The sequence below is a fragment of the Bison bison genome, unplaced genomic scaffold (assembly GCF_000754665.1).
Source record: "Bison bison bison isolate TAMUID 2011002044 unplaced genomic scaffold, Bison_UMD1.0 scf7180017864526, whole genome shotgun sequence".
Taxonomy (NCBI): domain Eukaryota; kingdom Metazoa; phylum Chordata; class Mammalia; order Artiodactyla; family Bovidae; genus Bison; species Bison bison.
The window spans coordinates 1,866,047-1,890,245 of record NW_011495077.1 but is presented as its reverse complement, the minus strand read 5'-3'; the positions used below and the strand labels follow the sequence as shown (position 1 = coordinate 1,890,245).

Here is a 24,199-nt window from a genome sequence, read left to right as displayed (position 1 = left end):
CAGATGACTGTTCTGATAAATTCCTGCCAGGCAAGGAGTTTAGTGTTACTTTTAGCACTATCAGCAACCCCATCTCACGTTCACTGTGGCAGGTGAAGGGTCGTTTGACGATGACTGTCCTAGGATGCTACCAGGAGGCCCTTTAGTCTCTGCTGACCCAGCATTCATGCACAGCACACATGGGAGATGAGTTGAGAAGGGGGTTGAGAGGTAGCTTCTCATTCCAAGCCTCGAACTTAAAAAAAAAAAAATACCAAAAAAGGAAAAGCCTTTAAGAACTGGGGGCACCCAGGAATTCCGTTTTTCTGTATCTCTTTGCCTGATGTTTAGATCACAAATTTAAACATGAGGGATTGTTTCTTCTTTTAGCTTCACTTCTCTGTGTAGCCCTGTTCTGTTGGAATGGCTTAACACTAGGAGAAAAAAGGCCTGTTTGAGTCATAAATGTGCCATCTTTGCGTTTCAATCTAGCTGTGTCCCTAGGCTCTCCAGTTTGGTATTTCAGTCTCCCTGCTTGTAGCTGCTCCTAGGCTCCTCCTGGCCCCTCCCCTGTCTCGTTACTCATCAAAGGAGCAGTTCTTTAGTCTGAAAAGGGGCAGCATATTCTACATCCCAAAAGAATGAAATATTACTGCTTTCAGGATGAGAATATTCTCTTCCCCTTTGACTAAAATAACCTGGATGCACAGTCTGGAATTAAAAATTGAATCTTGGTTTAGAAGTGAAAGTTTTCAGGACTGGATTGAGGCTGAGCTGTGATTGAGATCTAAAAGTCAGTTTTTTAATTTGAGCATAAAATCCCATAGTCTGCATCTCGATCTGTCCAGAACTGGTTCCAGACCACTAAAGAGAGATGGTAGAAATTCAGAACAGTCAAATCCAACTGGCCTCCAGTACTCCAGCTCTGCATTTTGACTTGAATCCATTTAGTGTCTGCTTCTTCCCTCAGGCTGTCATTGGTACAGTGGGGTGGGGCATGAAGAGGAAGAGGGAGCTTTCAAAGCACCTGACCCTTGTACCCTGACCCCTGGAATCGTAAGATATGGACAATGGAGAGCTTGGGAAGAAACGTCCCAGGAGCTGCCCCCACACTCCTGTTCCTCCCTTGTGCACACACACATCCCAGCAGCCAACATTCAGTCCCTGGGGCCAGCCTCACCTGTCGCAAGCAGACTAACCCCTTATACACAGAACCGATGTGGATTAGTGGAAAGAACCCTTGGATTAAGCATCAGGAGACTGACTTCTAGATCCAATTTTACCCATCAGTAGCTGTGGAATTTGGAGAAAGCCACTTAACCCCTCTGTGTCTTAGTCTCTTGGTTTGTGAAATAGGAACACCTGCCCTTTCTCCTCCTGAATTCTGTGAAGTTGTTGTGAGAGGCACATGAAACAGTGGAGGGGAATGACCTTTGGAAGAATATAGAGCTTTGCACATATTGCATCCCGACAAACAACTCCTAAACTACAAGAGCTGTTTTTTTTAGGGTTATTTCATGCTCCTCACCAAGGGTGGGGCTATTGTGTCTGGGGTAGAGGCCAGCCTCCAGGAGTGCTGTCCATACTTGTGGGTCTTGGAAACCCCCAGACACGGGGTATGACCACAGTCTGTCCAAAGGTATTACCCTTCAGCTCATTTTTAAAGCTTTCTAACTGCCCATTTTACAGCTTTTCCTTTTCCAGCCAGCCTTAAGTAAGGCATTTGTCACCAGTCTGGTTAGACTACATTTGGCCCAGTCGGAGCGCCCTGGAAGTTAAATTTGCACTACCATTTACTACTGTGTAGACTTAGGCAATTCACTTTCCTCTGTAAAATGAGAGAAATAGCCAGCCTTAAGTAAGGCATTTGTCACCAGTCTGGTTAGACTACATTTGGCCCAGTCGGAGCGCCCTGGAAGTTAAATTTGCACTACCATTTACTACTGTGTAGACTTAGGCAATTCACTTTCCTCTGTAAAATGAGAGAAATAGCCAGCCTTAAGTAAGGCATTTGTCACCAGTCTGGTTAGACTACATTTGGCCCAGTCGGAGCGCCCTGGAAGTTAAATTTGCACTACCATTTACTACTGTGTAGACTTAGGCAATTCACTTTCCTCTGTAAAATGAGAGAAATAGCCAGCCTTAAGTAAGGCATTTGTCACCAGTCTGGTTAGACTACATTTGGCCCAGTCGGAGCGCCCTGGAAGTTAAATTTGCACTACCATTTACTACTGTGTAGACTTAGGCAATTCACTTTCCTCTGTAAAATGAGAGAAATGATGTCTGACTCCATCGGCTTGTCCTGATGCTTACGTGACGCATATAAAATACCCGACCAGTTCCTGACCTCCATGTCCATTGTCTGCTGGTCTTTCCCCTGCTAAGGAGAATTATTGCTAGATATACCTGCCCGGAGGGGATCTGTGCATCCCAAAGGCATTTGCCTAAGATCAAAGGTGAGACCGCCTCCACCGTGCCGGGGTCTGCCAACTGTACTGACTCCCTCGTCTCCCCACTACTCTCGATGCCTTTCACAGGGAACATCATCGGCTCTGGAATCTTCGTCTCGCCCAAAGGTGTGCTAGAGAATGCCGGCTCTGTGGGCCTGGCTCTCATCATCTGGATCGTGACAGGCCTTATCACAGTTGTGGGAGCCCTGTGCTATGCTGAGCTCGGGGTCACCATCCCCAAATCTGGAGGTGACTACTCCTATGTCAAGGACATCTTTGGAGGCCTGGCCGGGTAAGAGAATAGTGGGGGGACTAAGTGGTCTGGGAAGCCAAGGCCAGGGCTGTCCAGTGTGCTGAGGAGGGTGCGAGCTTGGGGTTCCTCCACGTCATGGTTGCCAGTTCAGCCTGTGTCCCCTTGATCCCCCTCAGAGTGGCAGAGGAACCAGGCTGTAGTTTTAACCTCTGTTTAGGGTTTTTGTTTGTTCTGTTTTACTGCACCTTGTGGCTTGTTGGATCTCAGTTCCCAGACCAGGGATCGAACCTGGGCCCTTGGCAGTGAAAGTGTGGAGTCCTAACCACTGAACCACCAGGGAATTCCCTTAATCTCTGTTGACCTTAGAGAGCAAGATTGTATGAGTGAGAACAAGTAGAACTGAATGACAACTGTGATTAGAGATGCCCAGGGAAAGCACATCACAAAAACAAAGCCCTTTTATCCTGAAAAATAAGTAGGTGGTGTCCCTGATTTTCTCAGCCCCCACAGCCCAGATACTGAAGAGCTCAATTCTAACCAAGGAGCCCAAGGGTATGGAGGACACTTCTTCAAACTCCACTCAGTGCACCCACTTAATACTCATTCAACTGGCCACACCCTTAGCACACCCCGACTGTGAAGATTCTGGGGTTGCAGATTTTCTTTTCCACCAGTGGCTTCTGGGGGCCAGAGTGGTAGAGAAGAGATGATGAAACGATGAAAGGAGCAGGAGGAGAGAAGGAACACTAAGACGCTGGTTGGAACTAGTTAAACCAATTTACTGTCAGTACAGAGAGCTGGGTGTCTCGTTCAGACAGGGGCTGGGCTCCTCAGCATCCCAGAAAACAACAAGGAAAAGCATCCCTTTAGCCCACCTGCCTCTCTTAACACTGCTCGATGACTTGCCCAGACTTCCCCTGATGGCTTCTGAATCCCTGCCATGCCTGGCGGTGGGGCCGGGGGTCTTAATTCCTATCTTGGCTCAAGTTCCATCTGGTTCCCCCGCAGGTTCCTGAGGCTGTGGATCGCGGTGCTGGTAATCTACCCCACCAACCAGGCTGTCATCGCCCTCACCTTTTCCAACTACGTGCTGCAGCCGCTCTTCCCCACCTGCTTCCCCCCAGAGTCTGGCCTTCGCCTCCTCGCTGCCCTCTGCTTATGTAAGTACCATCTGGGCCTCGCTGAGGACAGTGTCTTCCTCATGATCTGGTTCTCCATTCTCTCCCTCTTTCTTTCCTCTCCTTTTAGTTATTTTTTTCCTCTTCTCCTTTTATTTATATATTTCTTTATTTTCCTCTGCTCCTTTTGTTTTTATGCCTTGTTACTTTTCAATTTCTAATATGCCTGCTGTGGACAAATGGATTCCACATATAATTGTGTTATGCTAAGTTGCTTCAGTCGTGTCTGACTTTTTACGAGTCCCACCAGGCTCCTCTGTCCATGGCATTTCTCAGGCAAGAATACTGGAGTGAGTGGCCATGCCCTCCTCCAGGGGATCTTCCCAACCCAGGGGTCAAACCCGTGTTTCTTATGTCTCCTGCATTGGCAGGCGGGTTCTTTACCACTGGCACCACCTGGGAAGCCCTCCACATATGATTATTTGTTTTTTTAAAAAAGAAGAAAATTAGCTGTTCAGAAGAACTATAATTTTCACTGGCAGGGTTTACTTATATATGAAGCACGTTCATATGTGTTATCTGATCCAAGCCTCACAACAAATCCATAAGGTAAGCTGGGCTAGTGTTACATTTTCCTTGAGCAGAAAAGGAAGTGGAGCCAGGCAAGTGAATTAGCCAAGATTGTTCCTTCTCTTTCCAGCACACGCACCATGCTGGAGGCTCACTGCCGCTCTTGGGAAGACTTTTCTGGCCTCTCCACCTCTGCCTCCACCTGCCAGCTCACATCTTAAACCTCTCTGTGAGGAGAGTGTACAGGTGTGAGTTGGGAGAAAACAAATGCCACATCCATGCTCTCCACCTGTCATGAATTTTCTAACTAGGTAGAAAAGTCATAGGCAGATTCCATGATTGGAATTCAATTGCAGCAAAAAATCTGAGAAGGGGAAAAGGTCGCTATGAGCTGCAGTAGGTTAGAGAGGCTTTTTTTTTCTGGTTGTGCTACGCAGTATGCAGAACTTTCCCAACCAGGGATTGAACCCATGACCCCTCCATTGGAAGTGCAGAGTCTTAACCACTGGACCACCAGGGAAGTTTCTTAGAGAGGTTTTATAGAGAAGCTTGGCAATCTGTATTTCTAGAAGTCTCAACACTTAATCTCTGATCATCAGGGATCTCAATGGATTGGGATATGTTATATCTTTTAACCAAAAATACCTAATTTCTAAAGTAAATATTTGGACTATTTCAGAGGTTCCTCTTCCAGAGTCCGCTTTGTCCCTGCCTTCCCATACCTTCCAACACACATCACTCAGCTCAGGGCATTGACCATCCTGGTCATACTCTTTCCCAGGTCTTGACACTTCCTTCTGTCCTGCTGGTGGGAAGGGGAAGGAGGGGTCACTCACCCACCCTGGGGCTGGGGTGGGACCTGAGTGGTGATCTTCTTGGCAGGTGTGCCCACTTTGGCAGTGGTGTTCAGCCCTGGAATAGACTCCACATCTAGGCGAGTGTTATTGTGAGGTCAGCGTACTTGTTTGGAGCATATTCATTGTGCTCGTTAATTTGGAGGCAGAGGAATGTGGGATCCAAAACCATGCTGCCTGAGCCTGCATCTCCACACCACTTTCTAACTGCAGCCAGCGCTTGACCAGGTCACCAGCTGCCTCCTGTGAGATGGGGGTGCAAGCGCACATGTGCTGTAGGTTGCTGTGACAAGGACTGCCTGAGACAAGAGTGTTCGTACCACAGTGTGGGGCAACTCGTGGTCCTATTTAGTCACTGAGGGTAGTCACAAGCATAGTCATTTGGTCCTTGCTTGCTGGCTGGATCTGGAACTGCGGGAGGTAAGAGGAGGGGGAAGAGGGTGTGGGAATGTGGGAACAGTGGCTGTTTCTGCCATCAGACAGGTTAGTGGGGGTGGGAAGGGGGACCACAGAGTGCTGGCCACTGCTGTATCAGCGTCTGTACACACAGACATGGCTTCCTTTTTTCTGCTGATACTGCTTAAGTGTCTCAGACTAAAGGCCACCCTTACCCTTCATCTAGAAGTCAAGAACCCTGAGACTGTTCAGCCTGTTCCCTCGGAGAGAAAGAGCAGAGTTCCTCAGGCAGCCAGACCCCACTGCTTTCTTTGCATTCCCCAAACTCACTAAGGCTAGGTGGGTGACTCCTTGCACAAAGACACTCTAGAGTTTTGGAAAAGATCGGGTGAGAAATGATGGAAGGAATGACCAGAGCTGGAAAGGTGGAAAGAATTTGCTGTAACTGGCTTGCCTGCTCAGAGCCTGGAGGGAGTGATGGGGGGAGGAGAGGGAGAGAGAAGAAACTGCAGATTTGGCTCAAGCTTATGCAACTGCAACTGCCACTTTGAGTTACTCTATTATTTAGGTCAAAGCTGATTATTCACTGCTAAATCAGCAGAATATCCCTAGCCACCAGGCAGTAAAAAAAGAAAATCTTTTATATTTTAATTAAATGAAAAGCCTTTCTCCCTTCTCCAGAGCAAGCATATCAGTGGGAGGAGGGAGTTAGGAGAATGGGAGGGATTAAAACTTGGTTTTGGTACCTTCCTTTTGTGATTTCCTTGGTTATTTTTCTCTCTTGCCTTCCTTCCTTCCCTCTTTTCTTCATTTCTTATTTTATAAGTAAATGACCATATTCTCAAAGTAAAAGACTCAGTATATAAAGAGAGTTGACCAGGAAAGACTCCTCTTGTCATTACCCCTCTCCTCTGCCCAAAAGCCCTGGTAACAGTGGACAGGTATCCTTATAATTCTAAGTAAAATGCATCTCTCAACGCTCACATGTGAGTGTACAGACGTACATTTTGACAGGTTACTTCTGCAGGTTGTGTTTTTCTTTGTTTAGCCACATTCGGTGGCTACTACCTGAGTCCCTAGTTATAAACAAAGTGGTCCCAGTGACAGAGAAGGAATGTGTTCTAAGGTACCTCATTTGTACATCCTCCTCCCTAACTGTGGTTTTTCCTTCAGGATTTGTTTGTCCCCTCTCTCTTGGGGACTGGGCCACCTTTTACTCAGGCAGCTCCAGATCTCCTTCCTCTCTTTTGGGGCTGGGGTTACATGCCGCATCTGAATTGGAATCTTTTCTTCTCATTCAAGTCCCCCTCTTCCTGAATGCCTTGTACAAAAGAAGCTCCTTCTCCTTTTTCCCCCCGAGGAGAAAAGTGTAACTTGCATGCATTTCACAAGCAAAAGAAACAAAAAAACTTCTTATCTTGTTTTCTGTCTGTCTGTTGTGATTCCTGAGAAGCTAGTTTTCCAGAGCTTCAGATTTCTCATCCTTCTTTCTTGAGTGATTTGAAAGGTTAAGGGCTTTTCACTGTTGGTATTACTTTTAACCCTCAGTTGCTTTGCGATTCCTCTTCAGAAAGTTTCCAGATGCTTTGATAGATACTTGCGTGTGTTGTTTTGAAAATCTCTTGCAAATTATTCCCTTGACATGAGAAGATTCAGCAGTCCTTCCTAACTTCTAAATCCCTTATTCTCAGTTCGTTTTCCTTTGAGGTTTCATATTCTCCAGCCCTAAACGTCTTATCCCCATGCACTATACACATTACCTCTGTTAACTGGACAGGGTTGCCTTCTTGCCCTTCTCTGGTCCCCAAAGCTTATGAGTGTCTCATCAGCCTTGGGAGTGTTGGAAAGGAAGAAAATTTCCTCTACCGATCCAGGTTCTTCGGGCTAGTCTAAGAATTAAATTGACATGCGTGCTGCATGCTAATTCGCTTCAGTCCTGTCCGACTCTTTGCGATTCCAAGGACTGTAGCCCTCTAGGCTCCTCTGTCCATGGGATTCTCCAAGCAAGAATACTGGAGTGGATTGCCATGCCCTCCTCCAGGGGATCTTCCTGAGCCAGGGACCAAACCCATGTCTCTTACATCTCCTGCATTAGCAGGCGGGTTCTTTACCACCAGTGTCACTTGGGAAGCCCAAATTGACATGAGACAGATTAAAAAGAAAAAAATCAAACAAAAGTTTACTAACATGTATACTTAGAAGAAATCCAGAAAAAGTGAGTATATGCCCAAATGGCCAAAACCCTCACTTTAGCTGAAGATGGTATTTACCTGATGGTAATACCTGAAGATGGTACAAAAGAGAATGTTGGTATAAAAGTTTAGGACTTCAAAGGGAGGAAGGTAATTGACATGAAAATGAAAAGTAAATGTTTGCTGGGGGTGGTGGAGACAATGGAACAGAAAGTGGACTCTAATCTCTAATCTCCCCCTCACCCAGCCTATATTTTACAGGATCTCTGGTGATGGTGATGATGTGATGATGTTCCAGGAACAGTCCTCTATCTAAATTATTTTTAAGCAGTTGTGGGGAAGGGCAGAATTTCTTCCTGGGTCTTGTGGGCCTTGATCATTTTGCAGCTTGAACTAATCTGCATGCCAGAGACATTTTAGGGTGGCACATCTTGGTCCCCTACAGTCTTGCCTTTGAAACTTTCTCTAGAAATTTCACAGTCCAGAGTTGATAGACTGCTTTATATCTCATTGAACCAACCTCTTAATCCTAACAGTAGGTCAGTTCAGTTACTAATGTCAGGAGGCAGCGATATAGGTGGGCACTGAAAGTTAGGCCTACAGAGTATAAGCAACCAGGTATTTAATAAGAGGCATTTCTATGGAGACAAAGAAGAAAAGAGATTGATGGCTGGAGCAAATTATAAACCCAGTGTCTGAATCCTGAGAGTCACCAGCTGAGACTTCTAGAGGTTAGGCTCTAAGCATCTTTTGCTGGTTGAAATGTCTCTGGTGATGTCATCTGGTATTCAGGTAAACTTCCTGAATGACTTGCAAAGCAACAGGCACAAAGACTATCTAAATGTGAGCTCTCTTAAGTGTATATCAGGCTGTTCAGTTCCAGTTCATAATCTTCAAGAAAACAACAACTTTGGTTCTCAGTGATTTCAAGTCAGAAATGAGAGAAAAATTGAAAACCTTACTTGGGGAGTTATAGCCAAATATTTGAGGAAACTAGAAGAATTCAGGATCTAGTCCAGTTTACAGGTAGAAAAACAAAACCTCAAAAGTGATTAACAGAATTAGATTCTAATGTCCATAAATATGTATTATAGTTTCTATTGAACGTAAGTTTTTTTCTCTCTCTAAAATCACCTTCATCTTTACCAAAGATAGCCAAATTAAGACTAACTTGTTTGTAAAATAAATTTAGTTTTATTAAACTTTGCCTGATTATTTCATAAGTCCAGGCTTTTAAAAGCATGCTTTGCCGGAACTTTTTCATAAGGAATCACCAGATTGAACTTTTAATTGCCTCTCAGGACCAGGAAGCCACACTGAACATGACATTAGATTCACCTGTAATACCTATGAATTTGGGTGAATTTTTGTCTCCTTGAGGTTCCTAAAATTATCCTGAGGTTCTTGCACCTGCCAAGAAGGAATCTTTCTTACTCACCAGGTAAAGCTGATGGGAACCCTGAAGTCATGGTACCAGCTTGTCTTTCCAAAGAGCTTTATGGCTCCATGAAGTCAATCTTAGTTCTTTAAAGCTGTCTGGTCGTATCTAATTCTATGCGTGTCTCTCTCAAATCTGACAATCCAGTCAAAGCCCTGGTAATGTAACCAATGTTTCTAATTGTATCATGTTATAGGGAGAACAGATTCTTATTGAACTTATACAGTTAGCTATATTGCCATGAAAATAAGAATACTCATTGACTTTCCACATACTAGAGACATCAGATAGGGAGAAAAAAAAAGATAACTGTTTCATCTTTGTTAAGCAATTGTAAACTGTTATAACAGTGTTTTGTTCTGTTTACTTTTTTGGACTGGCAAACTCATGAATGCATACCATAATTTCTAAAAACATACATTACCTCATAATATAATGCTTTTTTCCAATGTGGTACAAGACATGTTTTTAATAAACACAAACCTCTTTAGTGTTTCTGTAATAAGACAGAAGATTTAGACTAGTTTAGCAGTTAATGTTTCAGTATTTTATCTTACTTGGAAGTGATAAAGACATTCAATGAAGCCCCATCATTTAACTTAGCAAAACTCCAAAGTTTTAAATTACTAAAAGATTTGGAGAAACTTTTTTTTTTTTTGGTCATCCTAGCACAAGGGCCATGCTAATTTTCTCTGTATTATTCCGGTTTTAGTATATGTGCTGCCAAGGCAAGCACTAGACAAACTGTTTTTAAGTAGGCACACCATAAAACATAAAAAAATTATTGAAGAGTTTATCTAAAAACTCTTGTCCTATTTACATTTATTTAATTTAGTTGTTTCCAACAATTAATGTTTAAATTACTCATAAAAACTTGATGAGACATTAGACAAAGTCAATCATCATCTCAAGTTATTTTTCTTGCTGACCAATTTTGTAACAGAGGTAACATGGTCATCTTTGATCTGTAGTAACTTAGGTACAACGAAAGATTATTCTTAATTTTGATAACTCTAAAGACATGTCTGTATTAATTAAACTGACAAACTTAGACTAGATTTATTTATTTTTTTATTTTTTTAGACTAGCTTTAATACTGAGTATTTTCCCAGGTCACATGAAGCTGAAATTCATTAGGGCTAGTTTCTATTATATTTCTGAGAACTTAAATAAGCACCTGATTTTCTTTAAGTCAGTTAAATAGAGCTCTTTTACAAACTAATTTTGGCAATACCATTTGGAGGTAGAAAATACCACACGTCTATAACATATGTGTATAGACATATGTGCATGCATGTGTGCTAAGTCGCATCAGTCATATCTGATTCTTTGTGACCCTATGGACGACAGCCTGCCAGGTTCCTCTGTTCATGAGGTTCTCCAGGCAAGAATACTGGAGTGGGTTGCCATTTCCTCCTCAAGGGGATCTTCCCAACCCAGGGATCAAACTTGTGTCTTCTGTGGCTCCTGCATTGCAGGTGGGTTCTTTACCACTGGGCCACTGGGGAAGCCCCATATAGACATATACAAATAGATAAACAGACACAGAGACCTCACAGTCCCAATCTAAAATTTCAGCCATGAACTGGGTATAATAATACAAAACCCACCTAACTGGATTTCTGGCAGATGGAACAAATCATGTTCACATGGATTTCCAAGAAAAAAAGAAACTGCAAATCCATCAGTTAATCATCACATTGAGCTCCTATCTTGAGTGACTTTATTTATACAGAATCTTGGAAGATATTAAAGGTTAGCGAAAAGATGGAATTACAAATAGTTACAATATAGTATGATGACAAAAGTGTGTACCACACAGAGAAAGCTGCTTCAGAGTTGGTAGAGGGGCGCCGGGGAAGGCTTCCAGGTTGAGCTAAGTCTAGGAGGATAAACCCACGGCCTCCATCTGGGCATACAATAGAACAGTGAGTAGGCGGAAGAGCATAGTCAAGACTTGGGGTCGAGAAACGAACGAGTCCTTGGAGAAAAGAGAGTTCTTTTGTATGGGTAGAGCCTAGGAGAGAGACAGGAGATAGGGCAGAAGAGGTGCGCATGAGCCAGATTTTCATGTGCATGACCCAGATCTTAAAGGACCTTAGGTATCGTGCAGAGAAGAGCAGTCTACATCCAAGGAACCACTGAAGGATTTTGTGCAGAGGAGTAACGTGATTAGATCCACATTTGAGTGAAGAAAAGAGCATGACACTTGAGGCAGGGAGATAAGTCAGCAGGCTAAGCATTTTTCCAGGCCAAATAGGTGGTGGCCCAAAATAAAAACAAAGTTACAAGGTGACAAAAACAAGGAAGAGGTAGAAGCAGAGTCAGCTGGCCATGTGACTGGCTGACTGCTAAGCCGGAGAAATATAGTTTATCTACAAATCAAAATTAAAAATGTTTCAAATGAAATGTTTCTACTTAACTGTCTCCAGCATTTGTGATGAGCAGTTTACAGTGTGTTCTATTTCTGTCTTCCACATCCTTGCCAAATCCCTGAGATGTTGAATGGGTCTTTGGTTGGAAGTTTTCCTTGGGGGCGTTAATCCACCCAGGATGTTGCTCAAAAGCCTTCTCTGGAACAACAGAAGGGGACTGAGACCTTGGGGCAGCGTTATATAAATGAGAATCACAATCCTTTGTTCCTTTAGCAAATATTTATCAAGGGCCATGATGTGCCCCATACTGTTCTTGGCCCTGAGAATTGAGGTATGAAATAGCTTGAATTTTTCAGGCCTGGGCTGGAAAAGTAATGAGTTTTTAGAACTCATTTATTTATTTTCAGTTTGGCTGCTCTGGGTCTTGGTTGTGGCACACGAACTCTTCATTGTGGCCCAAGGGCTATTCTCTAGCTGTGGTGCACCAGAGCTTCTCATTGCAGTACGCAAACTTCTCTTGTTGCAGAGTACGGGCTGCAGAGCACACAGGCTTCAATATTTGCAGTGTACTTGCTCGAGAGCTCTCAGGCTCAGTAGCCCCACAGTGTGAGACCTTAGTTCCTCGACCAGGAATCGAACCTGTGTCCCTTGCACTGGAGGGCAGATTCTTGTAATGTTGTTGTTATTTAGTCATGGAGGCTGGAGGCCAGGAGGGATGTCTTGTAATGTTGTTGTTATTCAGTTGCTAAGTCATGTCCAGCTCTTTTTGACCACTCGGATTGCAGCACACCAGAATCCCCTGTCCTTCACTATTTCCTGGAGTTTGCTCAAATTCTTGTCCAATGAGTCAGTGATGCTAGATAACTATCTCATCCTCTCCCTCCCCTTTCTCCTTTTGCCTTCAATCTTTTCCGGCATCAAGGTCTTTCCCAAATGAGTCAGCACTTCACATCAGGTGGCCAAAGCTTCAGCTTCAGCATCAGTCCTTCCAATGAATATTCAGGGTTGATTTCCTTTAGGATTGACTGGTTTGATCTTGCAGTCCAAGGGACTTACCGACCAACTGTCACGTTCATATATGACTACTGGAAAAACCATAGCAGCTTTGACTATATGGACCTTTGTCAGCAAAGTGATATTTTTGCTTTTTAATATGCTATCTAAGTTTGTCATAGCTTTCCTTCCAGGGAGCAAGGGTCTTTTAATCTCGTTGCTGCTGTCCCTGTCTGCATTGATTTTGGAGCCCAAAAAAAGAAAATCTGTCACAGCTTCTACTTTTTCCCTTCTAGTTGCCATGAAGTCATGGGACCAGTTGCCATGATCTTTGTTTTTTTAATGTTGAGTTTTAAGCCAGCTTCACTCTCCTTTTTCACCCTCATTAAGAGGCTCTTTTGTTCCTCTTCACTTCTGCCATTAGTGGTATCATCTGCACATCTGAGGTTCTTGATATTTCTCCTGGCAATCTTGATTTCAGCTTGTGATTCATTCAGTCCGGCATTTTGCATGATATACCTGCATATTAGGGCTTGCTCTATGGCTCAGTAGTAAAGAATCCACCTGCAATGCAGAAGCAGCAGGAGACTCAGGTTCGATCCCTGGGTTGGGAAGATCTGGAGGAGGCCATGGCAACCCACTCCAGTATTCTTGCCTAGAGAATCCCGTGAACTGAGGAGCCTGGTGGGCTATATTTCACAGGGTCACAAAGTGTTGGACACAACTGAGGTGACTTAGCACACATGTGTACACACACCTGCATATAAGTTAAATAAGCAGGGTGACAATACACAGCCTTGATGTACTCCTTTCCCAGTTTTGAACCAGTCAGTTCTTCCATGTCTGGTTCTAACTGTTGCCTCTTGACCTACATACAGGTTTCTCAGGAGACAGGTAAGGTGGTCTGGTATTCCTATCCCTTTAAGAATTTTCCACAGTTTGTTGTGATCCACACAATGAAAAGGTTTCATGTAGTCAATGAAGCAGAAGTAGATGTTCCTCTGCCTTTTCTAAACCCAGCATGTACATCTGTAAGTTTTCAGTTCAGGTACTGCTGAAGCCTAGCTTGAAGGATTTTGAGAATTACCTTGCTGGCATGTGAAATCAGCACAATTGTACAGTAGTTTCGACTTTCTCTGGCATTGCCCTTCTTTGGGATTGGAATGAAAACTGACCTTTTCCAATCCTGTGGCCATTGCTGAGTTTTCCAAATTTGCTGACATATTGAGTGCAGCACTTTAACAGCAGCAGCTTTTAGGATTTTAAGTAGCTCAGCTGGAATTCCATCACCTCCACTTAATCTTTGTTCATATAATGCTTCCTAAGGCCTACTTGACTTCACACTCCAGTATGTCTGGCTCTAGTTGAGTGACTGCACCATCGTGGTTATCTGCATCATCGTGGTTATCTGCATCATGAAGACCTTTTTCTCATGGTTCTTCTGTGTATTCTTTAATGGGTAGGACTTAAACGGGGCTCCTCCAGGTAGCATAGCACAGTGTGTTCTGTCTCCCCTGCTTTCCCTGTGTCTTCTGTTTTTCTTTTCTCCCCCACCCCAGTTCAGGAGCCATGTTTAGCTAATGCTGAAGAATTACTCAGCTCTTGTAAACTGCTGAGCTGGGTGTTTGGGTTTCTTGGCTGAACTAAGTACTAGATGGTGATTCAGCAGAAACTTCAGGTCCAACAACTGGCAGGGAGGGATCAGAATAAGAGGGAAGGGTAAGAGGGAGCCAGGAAAGGAAGGGGTGGGGGTGGGGTAGCATGGGCAGGAGCTCAGCTGGAAGTGTCCAGGAAGAGCTGTGTGAATCCGGATGTCCACAAGCTCCAGCATAGGGGTGCACCCCTCCTCCGCTGCTTGTTTGTCCTTGGAGGTGAGAAGCCCTGCCACAGGCTCAGCACATCTGTCCTTAGAGGGGCTTCTGAGATTTCCAAAATGATGCTGGTGCTTCGAGGTGAAAAGGGCTGGAGAAGGGAAGACGTGCTGTAGCGTGGTAGGCAAGATCTATTCCGAAGCCCCACTATGCACCTTCCCAGAGCTGGAATCAAAGCTTTGTTGATAGGAAAGAACTGCATTTGATGTTGTTGTTGTTGCTTCCTTTTCACGGTTTTGTCTTTCACCAGTCCTTCACTCCTGTGATAATACCAACCTTTGTGGTAAGTAGGCAGAGACATGAGATTTTATAATAGCTCCTGAGCCCGTATGAAAAATGTCTTGACTCTGGGTGAGCCCAGGATTTCAGAGAGCTGGCTCTGTGTCTCTGAACTCCTACCTCAATTTCCTCTCTGAGGTCTGTGAGGAGGAAAGACAGGCAGGCCTATGTGGGCTGAGCTGGAATCTTATCCGAGTCTCGAGGTCGGGTGCCTTAGAGCTCAAACGGGGCTGCGGTGTTTTCTTCGCCTGTCAGTGTCTTCCGGCAGCCGGCACTGGTTACCTCCTTGGATCTGGAAACGGCTGAAGTAAGTCAGGCCAAGGGAAGCAGCTTTTCCACAATTAGAAACACGTGCCCAGTCACATCTAAAGAGCTGGGTCCAGCCTGTCACAGACCGCAGCGGAGCCACACCCCCTGCGGCAGGCATTGAAGTCACTGGCTGGGGGCACCACCCTGAGGACCTGTCGGAGGGGCATCACCTTACCCCTTTGGCTCCTGGTCCAGAGGGAGGGAGTAGGGGAGCAGGCCAGTATGGCAGGAGGCTGCATGCCCCAGCAAAATGTGAGGCCAAGAAATCAGTGCTCTGGCAGGCCCATGACCCAGGTGAAATTTACGGCTGCATCAGAGGGCTGGGGAGCTCCATCCCAGAAAGGTGCTTATTTTGAAGCTCTGGAGGGGAACAGGGTGTTCTGATTTCTACCAAGTGGCATCACTAGCTTCCCTTTCTGCAGCTGCCTGCTTTAGTACATTCCATCTTTCTTTTTTCTGTCCTGACCTTCTTTCTGTATTCTGCTCCTCTCAAGCTCGCTGACGCACGCATGGTCTCTCTCTCTCACTAGTAATGATGTGTTTTGTTCCTCCTCCTTCTTCATCCCCGCTGTGTCTCTCATGATCTTTCCCTCTCTCCTTCATCACCTGTCTTTATGGACTTTGGCCATGCTGGGCATTTTTACTGCCTGCTTTCTCTTATCTGAAAAGACAAAGAGAGCCCAGGTTCTGGAAATGCTAAAGGAAAACAAGCCTTGCTAAGCTGCCTCTAGCTCACTCCTGAGTAAAGAATGAGCCAGCAATACCAAGAAATCCAAGTGGAGTTCCCGGAGTTGGAGAGAAATGTATTGTGACATTGATAAGGGACCACAGGAGGGAACACAAGGCAGAAAAGAAAGTCTGCTTGTGGGAAATAATTTTCCAAGCCCTGGGGGACCGGCAAACACAAAACCGCTGGTTTCTGAGGAACAGCCATCCTAGTCTCCCCCTTTTTCACACTGGCATCTTACTTCCTGCTGCCCAGAAAGCAACTTGGCCAGCATCTTCAGGTGACAGACCCAGAGCCCCTAGTGGCCATGGGTACCACTGACAGGAGCAAGGGGGAGAGAATGTGGGCATGGGAGGAGAAGAATGATGTGCATGTGATTTAAGAAAGGCCGGTGTAGTGGCAGAATAAGCAACTGGGAATTGGAGGGACGGGGACCCAAGGGGGTAGTCCTGTCTTTGGCACTAATTAGTTAGAATATTACTTCACTCACATATAAGATGAGGTTCTGGGTCTCTCTGACTGCCCCTGAGGTTGGAACCATGCCTCTGGGTAGTAGGGTACAGACCTCTCCCTTCAGTACCAAGACCTATCTATAAGTGAGCCCCAACTGTGTCACTCTCAGCACTGCTCTTATAACAGTCAACCCAGACCCCTAGCCAAATGGCTTCTTCCTGACTTTCACCCATCAGACCAGAGCAGTGTGGTTCATGGAGCAGAAGCTGGCTTGACTAAAGGAACGAGAGTGGTTTGAGGATCCATGTGAGAAAGTGCTCATTAGCCCTCTGCTAAAGATACGAAATGACCCTTTGCCTGACCAGCTGAGCAAGAAGCCAGAATCCTCTATCCAAAAGCAAGGGAGGTCCTAAAGACAGTCATCCAGTGGTCATGGTGGGGATAACTTGTGCTTTGTGAGCTCTTTGGGGGAAGGAGAAACAGCCGTGTTATGTACCCTCCCCCATCTCTGTCTAGCATCAGCAGTACTTGCCCACCCTGCTTCATGGGGTTGTCCCCTGATATAAAAACCCTGATGTTTACTCTCTAGAGAAGCACAGTGGCCCTGTGCAGCCTCAGTATTTTCTGAATTGATTTGTCCATCTAGCCATCCTCTATTCAGTACTTATTAACACCTACTGTGCATCAGGCCGTTACAGGATCTCAGGATCACCCTAGCCAGCAGTGTTGTTAATGGCTGTGTGTGCACTGTTGGCTGCAGAAGAACAGAGAAGTTTCCTTCTTTTCTGGACCTGATGAGTAGAGCAGCTGCAGCAACATCAGCATTCCTTGCTTTTTGTAGGACACTCCTTCCTGTACAGAATGGGTGGTGCAACCAAGGTACATGGACAAGCTTGAACATCTGGGCTCCTTGTGCAGTGCCTTAACCTTATGTTCACCACTCCTGTAGCCCCCTAATCCACCTTTGTGCCCACTCTTCCAGACAGCTTGGGTTGAAGGACCCCAGAGCAGGTGATTTGTGGGTGAGCATCCTGCTGAGAAAAAGGTTGAGACATGAGAAATTGAGGCAAAGGATCAGGGATAGAGGAGGAAGCAAGAAGGGAGAAGCAATGCAGCTTTGCAGGGTAGGTCCTGATGTGTGATATGGTGGCTCGAGAACCCACCAAACCATCCCCTTTCCCATCTTCTCTGCTTTGCCGCCAACTGTCAGCATTATCCTGAGCAAAGCATGCCCTCTTTTTGAGTTCCATTTTCTTAGCTTATGAACAATAAGGATAACCATGTAACCTTTTGTACAGTCATACACCGGTTATAGAGCATATTCGTGGCATTAAAATGGACCATACTTCTTGCCATTTTACAGATAGGGAAGGGAGGCTCAAAGAGTTTGACTGGCTTGTCCAGAGAGTAAGTGACCATGTTGGGAAGGGCATCATGGCCATTGGGTTCTTCAAGTTCTATGTTGTCTCATTCTTACTTTGCCCAGGCTGCTATGTCCCTCCGAGGGAGCCATCTCTGCCTCTGCTCCTCAGACCTGCTCAACCCCACCCCCACTGCTACCATTTCACTCCTTACACAAGTTGCTCTGAGCTCTATTGGCTTGATCTGTACTTGACAGAGACACCAGAAACCCGTGTGGTCCTCTACCCGCAAGGTGTTGCTGGATAGAGCTGAGGGGAAGAGGGATAAAGTCACAGCCCTGGCTCTGTGATGCTCTTAGGGACTTAAGACCAGCCCCACAATCCCTAATTCATCCTTAGAGGATTTTCTGAAGGAAGATTTATTTATTTACGTTAAAGATTCACTGATGTTCTGTTTCAAAATGGACTAGAGAGATTGATTTTAAATTGCTTCTTTTACCGGTAGTCTATAATGTACTAATTTAAGGTAAAATTGTCTCCCAAATGTTTTCCTATTCTTTCCTTCCAACTTTTATAACCCTTGGATCTTGTGCACCTCGACTCCCTGAGTCAGTTGGGGTGGACTCTGCCTGGGGAAGCTGCAGAGCGGAGGCGTCCGTTACAAGATAGCACACAGTGGGGCCACCCTTTCCCTTCTGCAGGGAAAAATGAACTTAGACTCTCGACTCCTGAGCATCTCTTGGCTCTCCATAGTGACATCTTTTATGGCCTTTGATTGTAGCCTCTGGTCCGTAAAGTTAGGAGACCAACCAAACTCTGGGGACAGAGAACAAAGGACTCGTGTCTGTGAACATCTCAGCACTCCACTGGCCTCGAAAGAGGTTTGTAACTCTTGGGCCTGTGTGTCTGTGCGTCTGGGTTGTGCACATGGGCCTGTTGCTGTGTGGACTATGGAGGAGGCTGGGGGAGAACCCAGGATGGATGAAGGAGTATGAAGAGTCTTTTGCCCTGAATCTATCTGAGAGGAAGTACACAGATAGAGTTACCCTAGGGTGAGCCTGTTTACTCCTGTATTGAGTTACCAAGGGGAGAAAGAGAAGGTGGAAGAGCTGAGATGCTATCATGTGCAGCATGTGATGTGGAAGTTCGCCAACCAGGTTAGCACATTGGTGACCTCACTTTCGCTGCCTGCTCCTGGTGCTCCGCCCCCCACCCCCAACTGGTATCCTGTGAGGCCTGTGACAGGCACTCCTTTGGGGCCCTGGCGTGTGCTGCCTCGTGAAGGCTATTCCCCTGCGTCCTTGTCTTTCTCTGTGGTGTCTGGCCCTGCATTCATTTCCTATTACTGCTGTAACAAATTACCATAAACTTAGTGGCTTAAAACTACACAGATGTGTCGCCTTTCAGTTCTAGAGGTCAGAAGTCCTAAACTCAAGGTGTCCAAGGCTGAGGCCCCACTGAAGGCTCTGGGGAGAACTGTTTCCTCACCTTTCCCAGCTTCTGTATTCTTCGGCTCGTGGCCCCTTTTGCATCTTCAAAGCCAGAAGCATAGCATCTTTAAATCTCTCCTTCTCTCTCTTTTTTTCTTGAAATATATATAGTTAATTTACAGTGTTGTGTTTATGGTATACAGCAAAGTGATTCAGTTACAGATTTTCTTCTTCAGATTCTTTTCCATTATAGTTTATTAAAAGATACTGAATGCAGTTCTTTGGACTATACAATAGGAACTTGTTTATTTTACATATAGTACTGTGTATCTGCTAATCCCAAACTCCAAATTTATCCCTCTCCCCCTTTTCCCTTGTGATAACCATAAATTTGTTTTCTATAAAAATATGGAATGTTTCATGAATTTGCTTGTCATCCTTGCACAGGAGCCATGCTAATCTTCTCTGGTCATTCCAATTTATTAGTGTGTGTGCTACCAAAGTGAGCACTCAAGCCTTTCTCCGTCTCTGACTTCTGTTATCACATCTCTTTTTGTAACTTTGAACTTCCTGCCTGCCTGTTATAAGGAGGCGGGGGCCCCCTCAGATAATCTAGGATCATCTCCCCACCTGAAGATACTTAATCACATTTGTGAAATTCCTTTTGTAAGGCAACATTCACAAGATTAGAATGTTGACACCTTTGAGGTAGTGTGTCTGCCCACCACAGGCCCAATGAGTTCTGGTGTCTTGTCAGAGGGAGAAGTGAAACAGAGGCTTCGTGACTCCCCAGGGATCACAGTGTGAGGATCAGGGCTGGCCTGGGGTGAGGGAATCAGAGTTTGAGGATCAGGACTGGCCTGCGGTGAGGGATACCTTCTCTTAGGGAGCAGGAGCTTACCTACCCTCTTCACGGTGGACGTCCCAGATCGGCACAGGCACTGTCATGGGTCTGACAAGGATTCTGCCTCTCTGCTGGTCCTACAGATTTCCCAGGGCAGAAAGCGCTGAGCCCTGCTTTCCCACCTACATGGCAGTTACCAGGCCCTGGGTTCTGGGCAGGGTGAGAGATTACTGGGTTCTGAGTCCCCTCCTCCTGCCTGCCTCATTTTTTTTGTCTCTCTCCCATTACCTTGACATTAAGGTTTTCAAACGGGGCAGATTAAGTAACCAACCCCTGACTTCAGCATCTTCTTGAAGTCTCATCTTCTTGATAACCTTTCACCGTCCCTTTTTTTTATAAGCCAGGAAACAAAAGAAAAAGAGAGGAGAAGATGCCCAAGAAATACAGAGAAACCTGGGATTCCATGGGGCCCTCTAGAGAAGCAGCAACCCTCATTGTCAGATTACAATGCACAAGAACCCATCTTATGTCTTCCTGTTTATTTTGTCCAGCTAGCCTCACATTATAAAAATTATCTAATGCTAGGATCTTCCTCACCTATAAGAAGCATCTCTGGGGAATTCCTTGGCAGTCCAGTAGTTAGGACTCTGAGTTCTCATTGCCTAGGGTCCGGGTTTGAGTCCTGGTTGGGGGAAACTAAAATCCCACAAGCTGTGGGGCTTGGCGAAAAGAAAAAGGAAGCATCTCTGATTTCCTTGGGCTGACCTAGGGGCTCCGTGTGGATGCCTGCCAAGCTTCTGTGAAGAGCTCTACTGTCATCATGTTGCTTTGTGATCTTTTAGCTCAGCCATCTCCCCTCTTACAGTGTGAACTTCCTAAAGAGAGGAAGGGACTTGTGTCTTATTTATAGCTCCCCCCACCAGGGTATCTAGTAAGGTTCTTTGTAGATGACGGTTGGATGGATGGATGGATGGATGGAGACTCTCACATCTCAAGCTGCAATTGCCCCTCATCCCCATCTACATGTGGCTTCCCTAAGGTCACTGTATCTCTAGCATGCAGAACTCAAGATCTGGCTGGAAAGAGAGCGGGGACATAGCCCTCAGCAACAGAAAGCACTCTGGGTATAGACAGAGACAGAATGCCTGAGGAAGGCAGGGTCTTGGCAGGTGTTGCCTTTCCTCACTGACCTTTCCTCTTGGGATGGAAGCTCAGGTTTCAGCCTGCTGTGAGGGAGGCTAACCTGGGGTACCAGGAGACTGAAAGTACCTTCTCTCCCCTCAGTCACATGCTGTGATTGCCTACAGAGCCAAGGGTCAGACGGGGTGGGGGGGTGGTGCTGCAGCCGTTGTCCAAGGAGATTAGTGTCACAGGCAGTCTATCTCCCCCACCCTATTCTCAAGATTTCTCTATTATGTCTGAATGAGTGAGTGAAGTTGCTCAGTCGTGTCCGACTCTTTGTGATCCCATGGCCTGTAGCCTACAAGGCTCCTCTGTCCATGGAATTTTCCAGGCAAGAGTACTGGAATGGGTTGCCATTTCCTTCTCCAGGGGATCTTCCTGACCCAGGGATCAAACCCTGGTCTCCCACATTGCAGGCAGACGCTTTACCGTCTGAGCCACCAGGGAAGTCCCTATTATGTCTGAAAGATTCCTGAAAAGTCTAAAGGTTAAAGATTAGTTAAGGGCTGGGTTCTTGTGGGGGTAGGCTTAGGAAGGACAGAAGACATGCACAGTAAGTTAACTTGACAAATGGTCCTTTCTTTCAAACTTCTCGATGTCCCCAGGAACACTGTGAAGAAGCCTTTCTGGCTGCCTGGTTAAGCTGGCACATGGGGAGGTGACCTCATTTTGCCCTCTCCTCCCCTTGGCAAGGATGATCTCTGCATGATGACATCATGATCTGGTTCCTCATTCTGTAATCCTTACCTCTCCTGGAGTCACAAGGGTTTTGTTTCCTAATCTTCCTTTCATACATCAGTCTCCTTTATCCTTTAGTCATTGTTTGTATCTGCTTGAATTCCAGGGGCCCAAGGGCCCAGACTTGTACCTAGGGGCCTGGGGAGGAGTTGAGATTACAGACCTAATTACTTGTTACCAGGCATGTGATCCTGAAATCCTTACTGAATTGAGCAAGATAATGTGTATGTATCAGGACATCTCAGCCCATCTGGAACATTTACAAAATGTTCTCCTAATTCGGGCACATGAAATCCTTCCTCTGAAAACATGTTTTGATTCTCATTATATGACACCATCTTGGATAAAAGCTCCTCCACTAGGAATCAAGAGTTCCTGCCCTTGAAGTTATGCTTCCTGCTGCTGTTTTGACGACGTGAAACCAACTGAGAAGGTTCCTGGAGAGCTGGGGAGATTGGTGCCCACTGTAGAAAGTGCAGACTGAGATGAGACTGGAGGATTGATGAATTGCGGCATTTTCTTTATTCAAGTATTAAGTATTTGTTGAGCACCTACTATATGCAGGCACCAATGATATGCCCTGGCTTCCCTGGTGTCTCAGTGGTAAAGAATCCGCCTGTCAACGCAGGAGACTTGGGTTTGATCCCTGGGTTGGGAAGATCCTCTGGAGAAGGAAATGGCCACCCACTCCAGTATTCTTGCCTGGAGAATCCCACAGACAGAGGAGCCTGGCAGGCTACAGTCTATGAGGTCGAAAAAGAGTCGGACACGACTTAACGATTAAACAACAGTGACAAACGATATGCCCTGGGGTTAAAAATATGAAAAAGTCATAGCCCTGCACTTCTACAAGGAGACACAGAAAAAGAAAGAGAAAATTGTAATACAAAGAAATAAGTGCCAGCCTTGTTAACAAAGTGGTCTGGGAGTAGAAAGGAGGAATTAACTTTGTTCCTTGTCTACAAAATGCAGCTGATACCTCTTACCTGGAAGGCACCTTGTTAGGAAAAATAAAATAATAAAGACTCATGGTGTGGGTGACATTTGAGCTGGATCTTGAAAGATGAGGAAGTTCCCAGGTAGAAACAGCACAGGGAGGAAGGTTACAGATGGATAATACTGTCAGGACCTTACCCTGAGGAGATGTTCTCAGAATCAAGTAAGGTTGGAAAATACTTGGAAAGTAAAAGCACAGTTTCAGGAGAAGGTGTTGATAGAACTTGGTCAGCTGTTCAAGGAAAATCTGAGGCCTGATTAGAGGCTTGAGGAGACAGAGTCTCGCTACATGTATGGCTTGTCCCCTGGAAGGTTGAGGGCACATCCTGGTGTCTGTTTCAGGGGAAGAGGAAACAAGGGGATTTTAACTTTTTCCCATATTCTCAAGTACTTCATAACCATCAGGAAGCTGGGTGACTGCAGCCCCTGTGCTCCCCTAAGTTGCTTAGGCAGTGTGGCAGTAAAACCATCCTATCACCTAGCTTTTGAGCTCTTGGCCAGCCCTTGGAGGTTCCATGTTGTTAGTGTTTCTATGGGATCCTTGTGACTCCTAGCCCCCCATGCCACCAAAGAAGATATGGGGATGGTGGCAAATAAACATGAAAACATGCTCAATAGCATTAGTCTCTCAGTTCATTTCAGTTCAGTCGCTCAGTCGTGTCTGACTCTTTGTGACCCCATGAATCACAGCACGCCAGGCCTCCCTGTCCATCACCAACTCCCGGAGTTCGCTCAGACTCACGTCCATTGAGTCAGTAATGCCATCCAGCCATCTCATCCTCTGTTGTCCCCTTCTCCTCCTGCCCCCAATCCCTCCCAGCATCAGAGTCTTTTCCAATGAGTCAACTCTTCGCATGAGGTGGCCAAAGTACTGGAGTTTCAGCTTTAGCATCATTCCTTCCAAAGAAATCCCAGGGCTGATCTTCAGAACAACAGACTGGTTCCAGATAGGAGAAGGAGTACGTCAAGGCTGTATATTGTCACCCTGCTTATTTAACTTCTATGCAGAGTACATCCAGAGTCTTTTCCACTGAGTCAATTCTTCGCATGAGGTGGCCAAAGTAATGGAGTTTCAGCTTTAGCATTATTCCTTCCAAAGAAATCCCAGGGCTGATCTCCTTTCAGAACAACAGACTGGTTCCAGATAGGAAAAGGAGTACGTCAAGGCTGTATATTGTCACCCTGCTTATTTAACTTCTATGCAGAGTACATCATGAGAAACGCTGGGCTGGAAGAAGTACAAGCTGGAATCAAGATTGCCGGGAGAAATATCAATAACCTCAGATATGCAAATGACACCACCCTTACGGCAGAAAGTGAAGAGGAACTAAAAAGCCTCTTGATGAAAGTGAAAGTGGAGAGTGAAAAAGTTGGCTTAAAGCTCAACATTC

General features: G+C 45.5%; 1 protein-coding gene across 1 annotated transcript in view; it reads left to right on the top strand.

Moving 5' to 3' along the window:
• The window catches only part of SLC7A8 (solute carrier family 7 (amino acid transporter light chain, L system), member 8), a 53,439-nt gene that overhangs the window by 13,207 nt on the left and 16,033 nt on the right, over positions 1-24,199 (top strand). The window contains exons 3-4 of the mRNA XM_010831276.1: positions 2,517-2,721; positions 3,691-3,842. Coding sequence (XP_010829578.1) covers positions 2,517-2,721; positions 3,691-3,842 — 357 coding nt within the window. The remainder of the gene's footprint in view (positions 1-2,516; positions 2,722-3,690; positions 3,843-24,199) is intronic.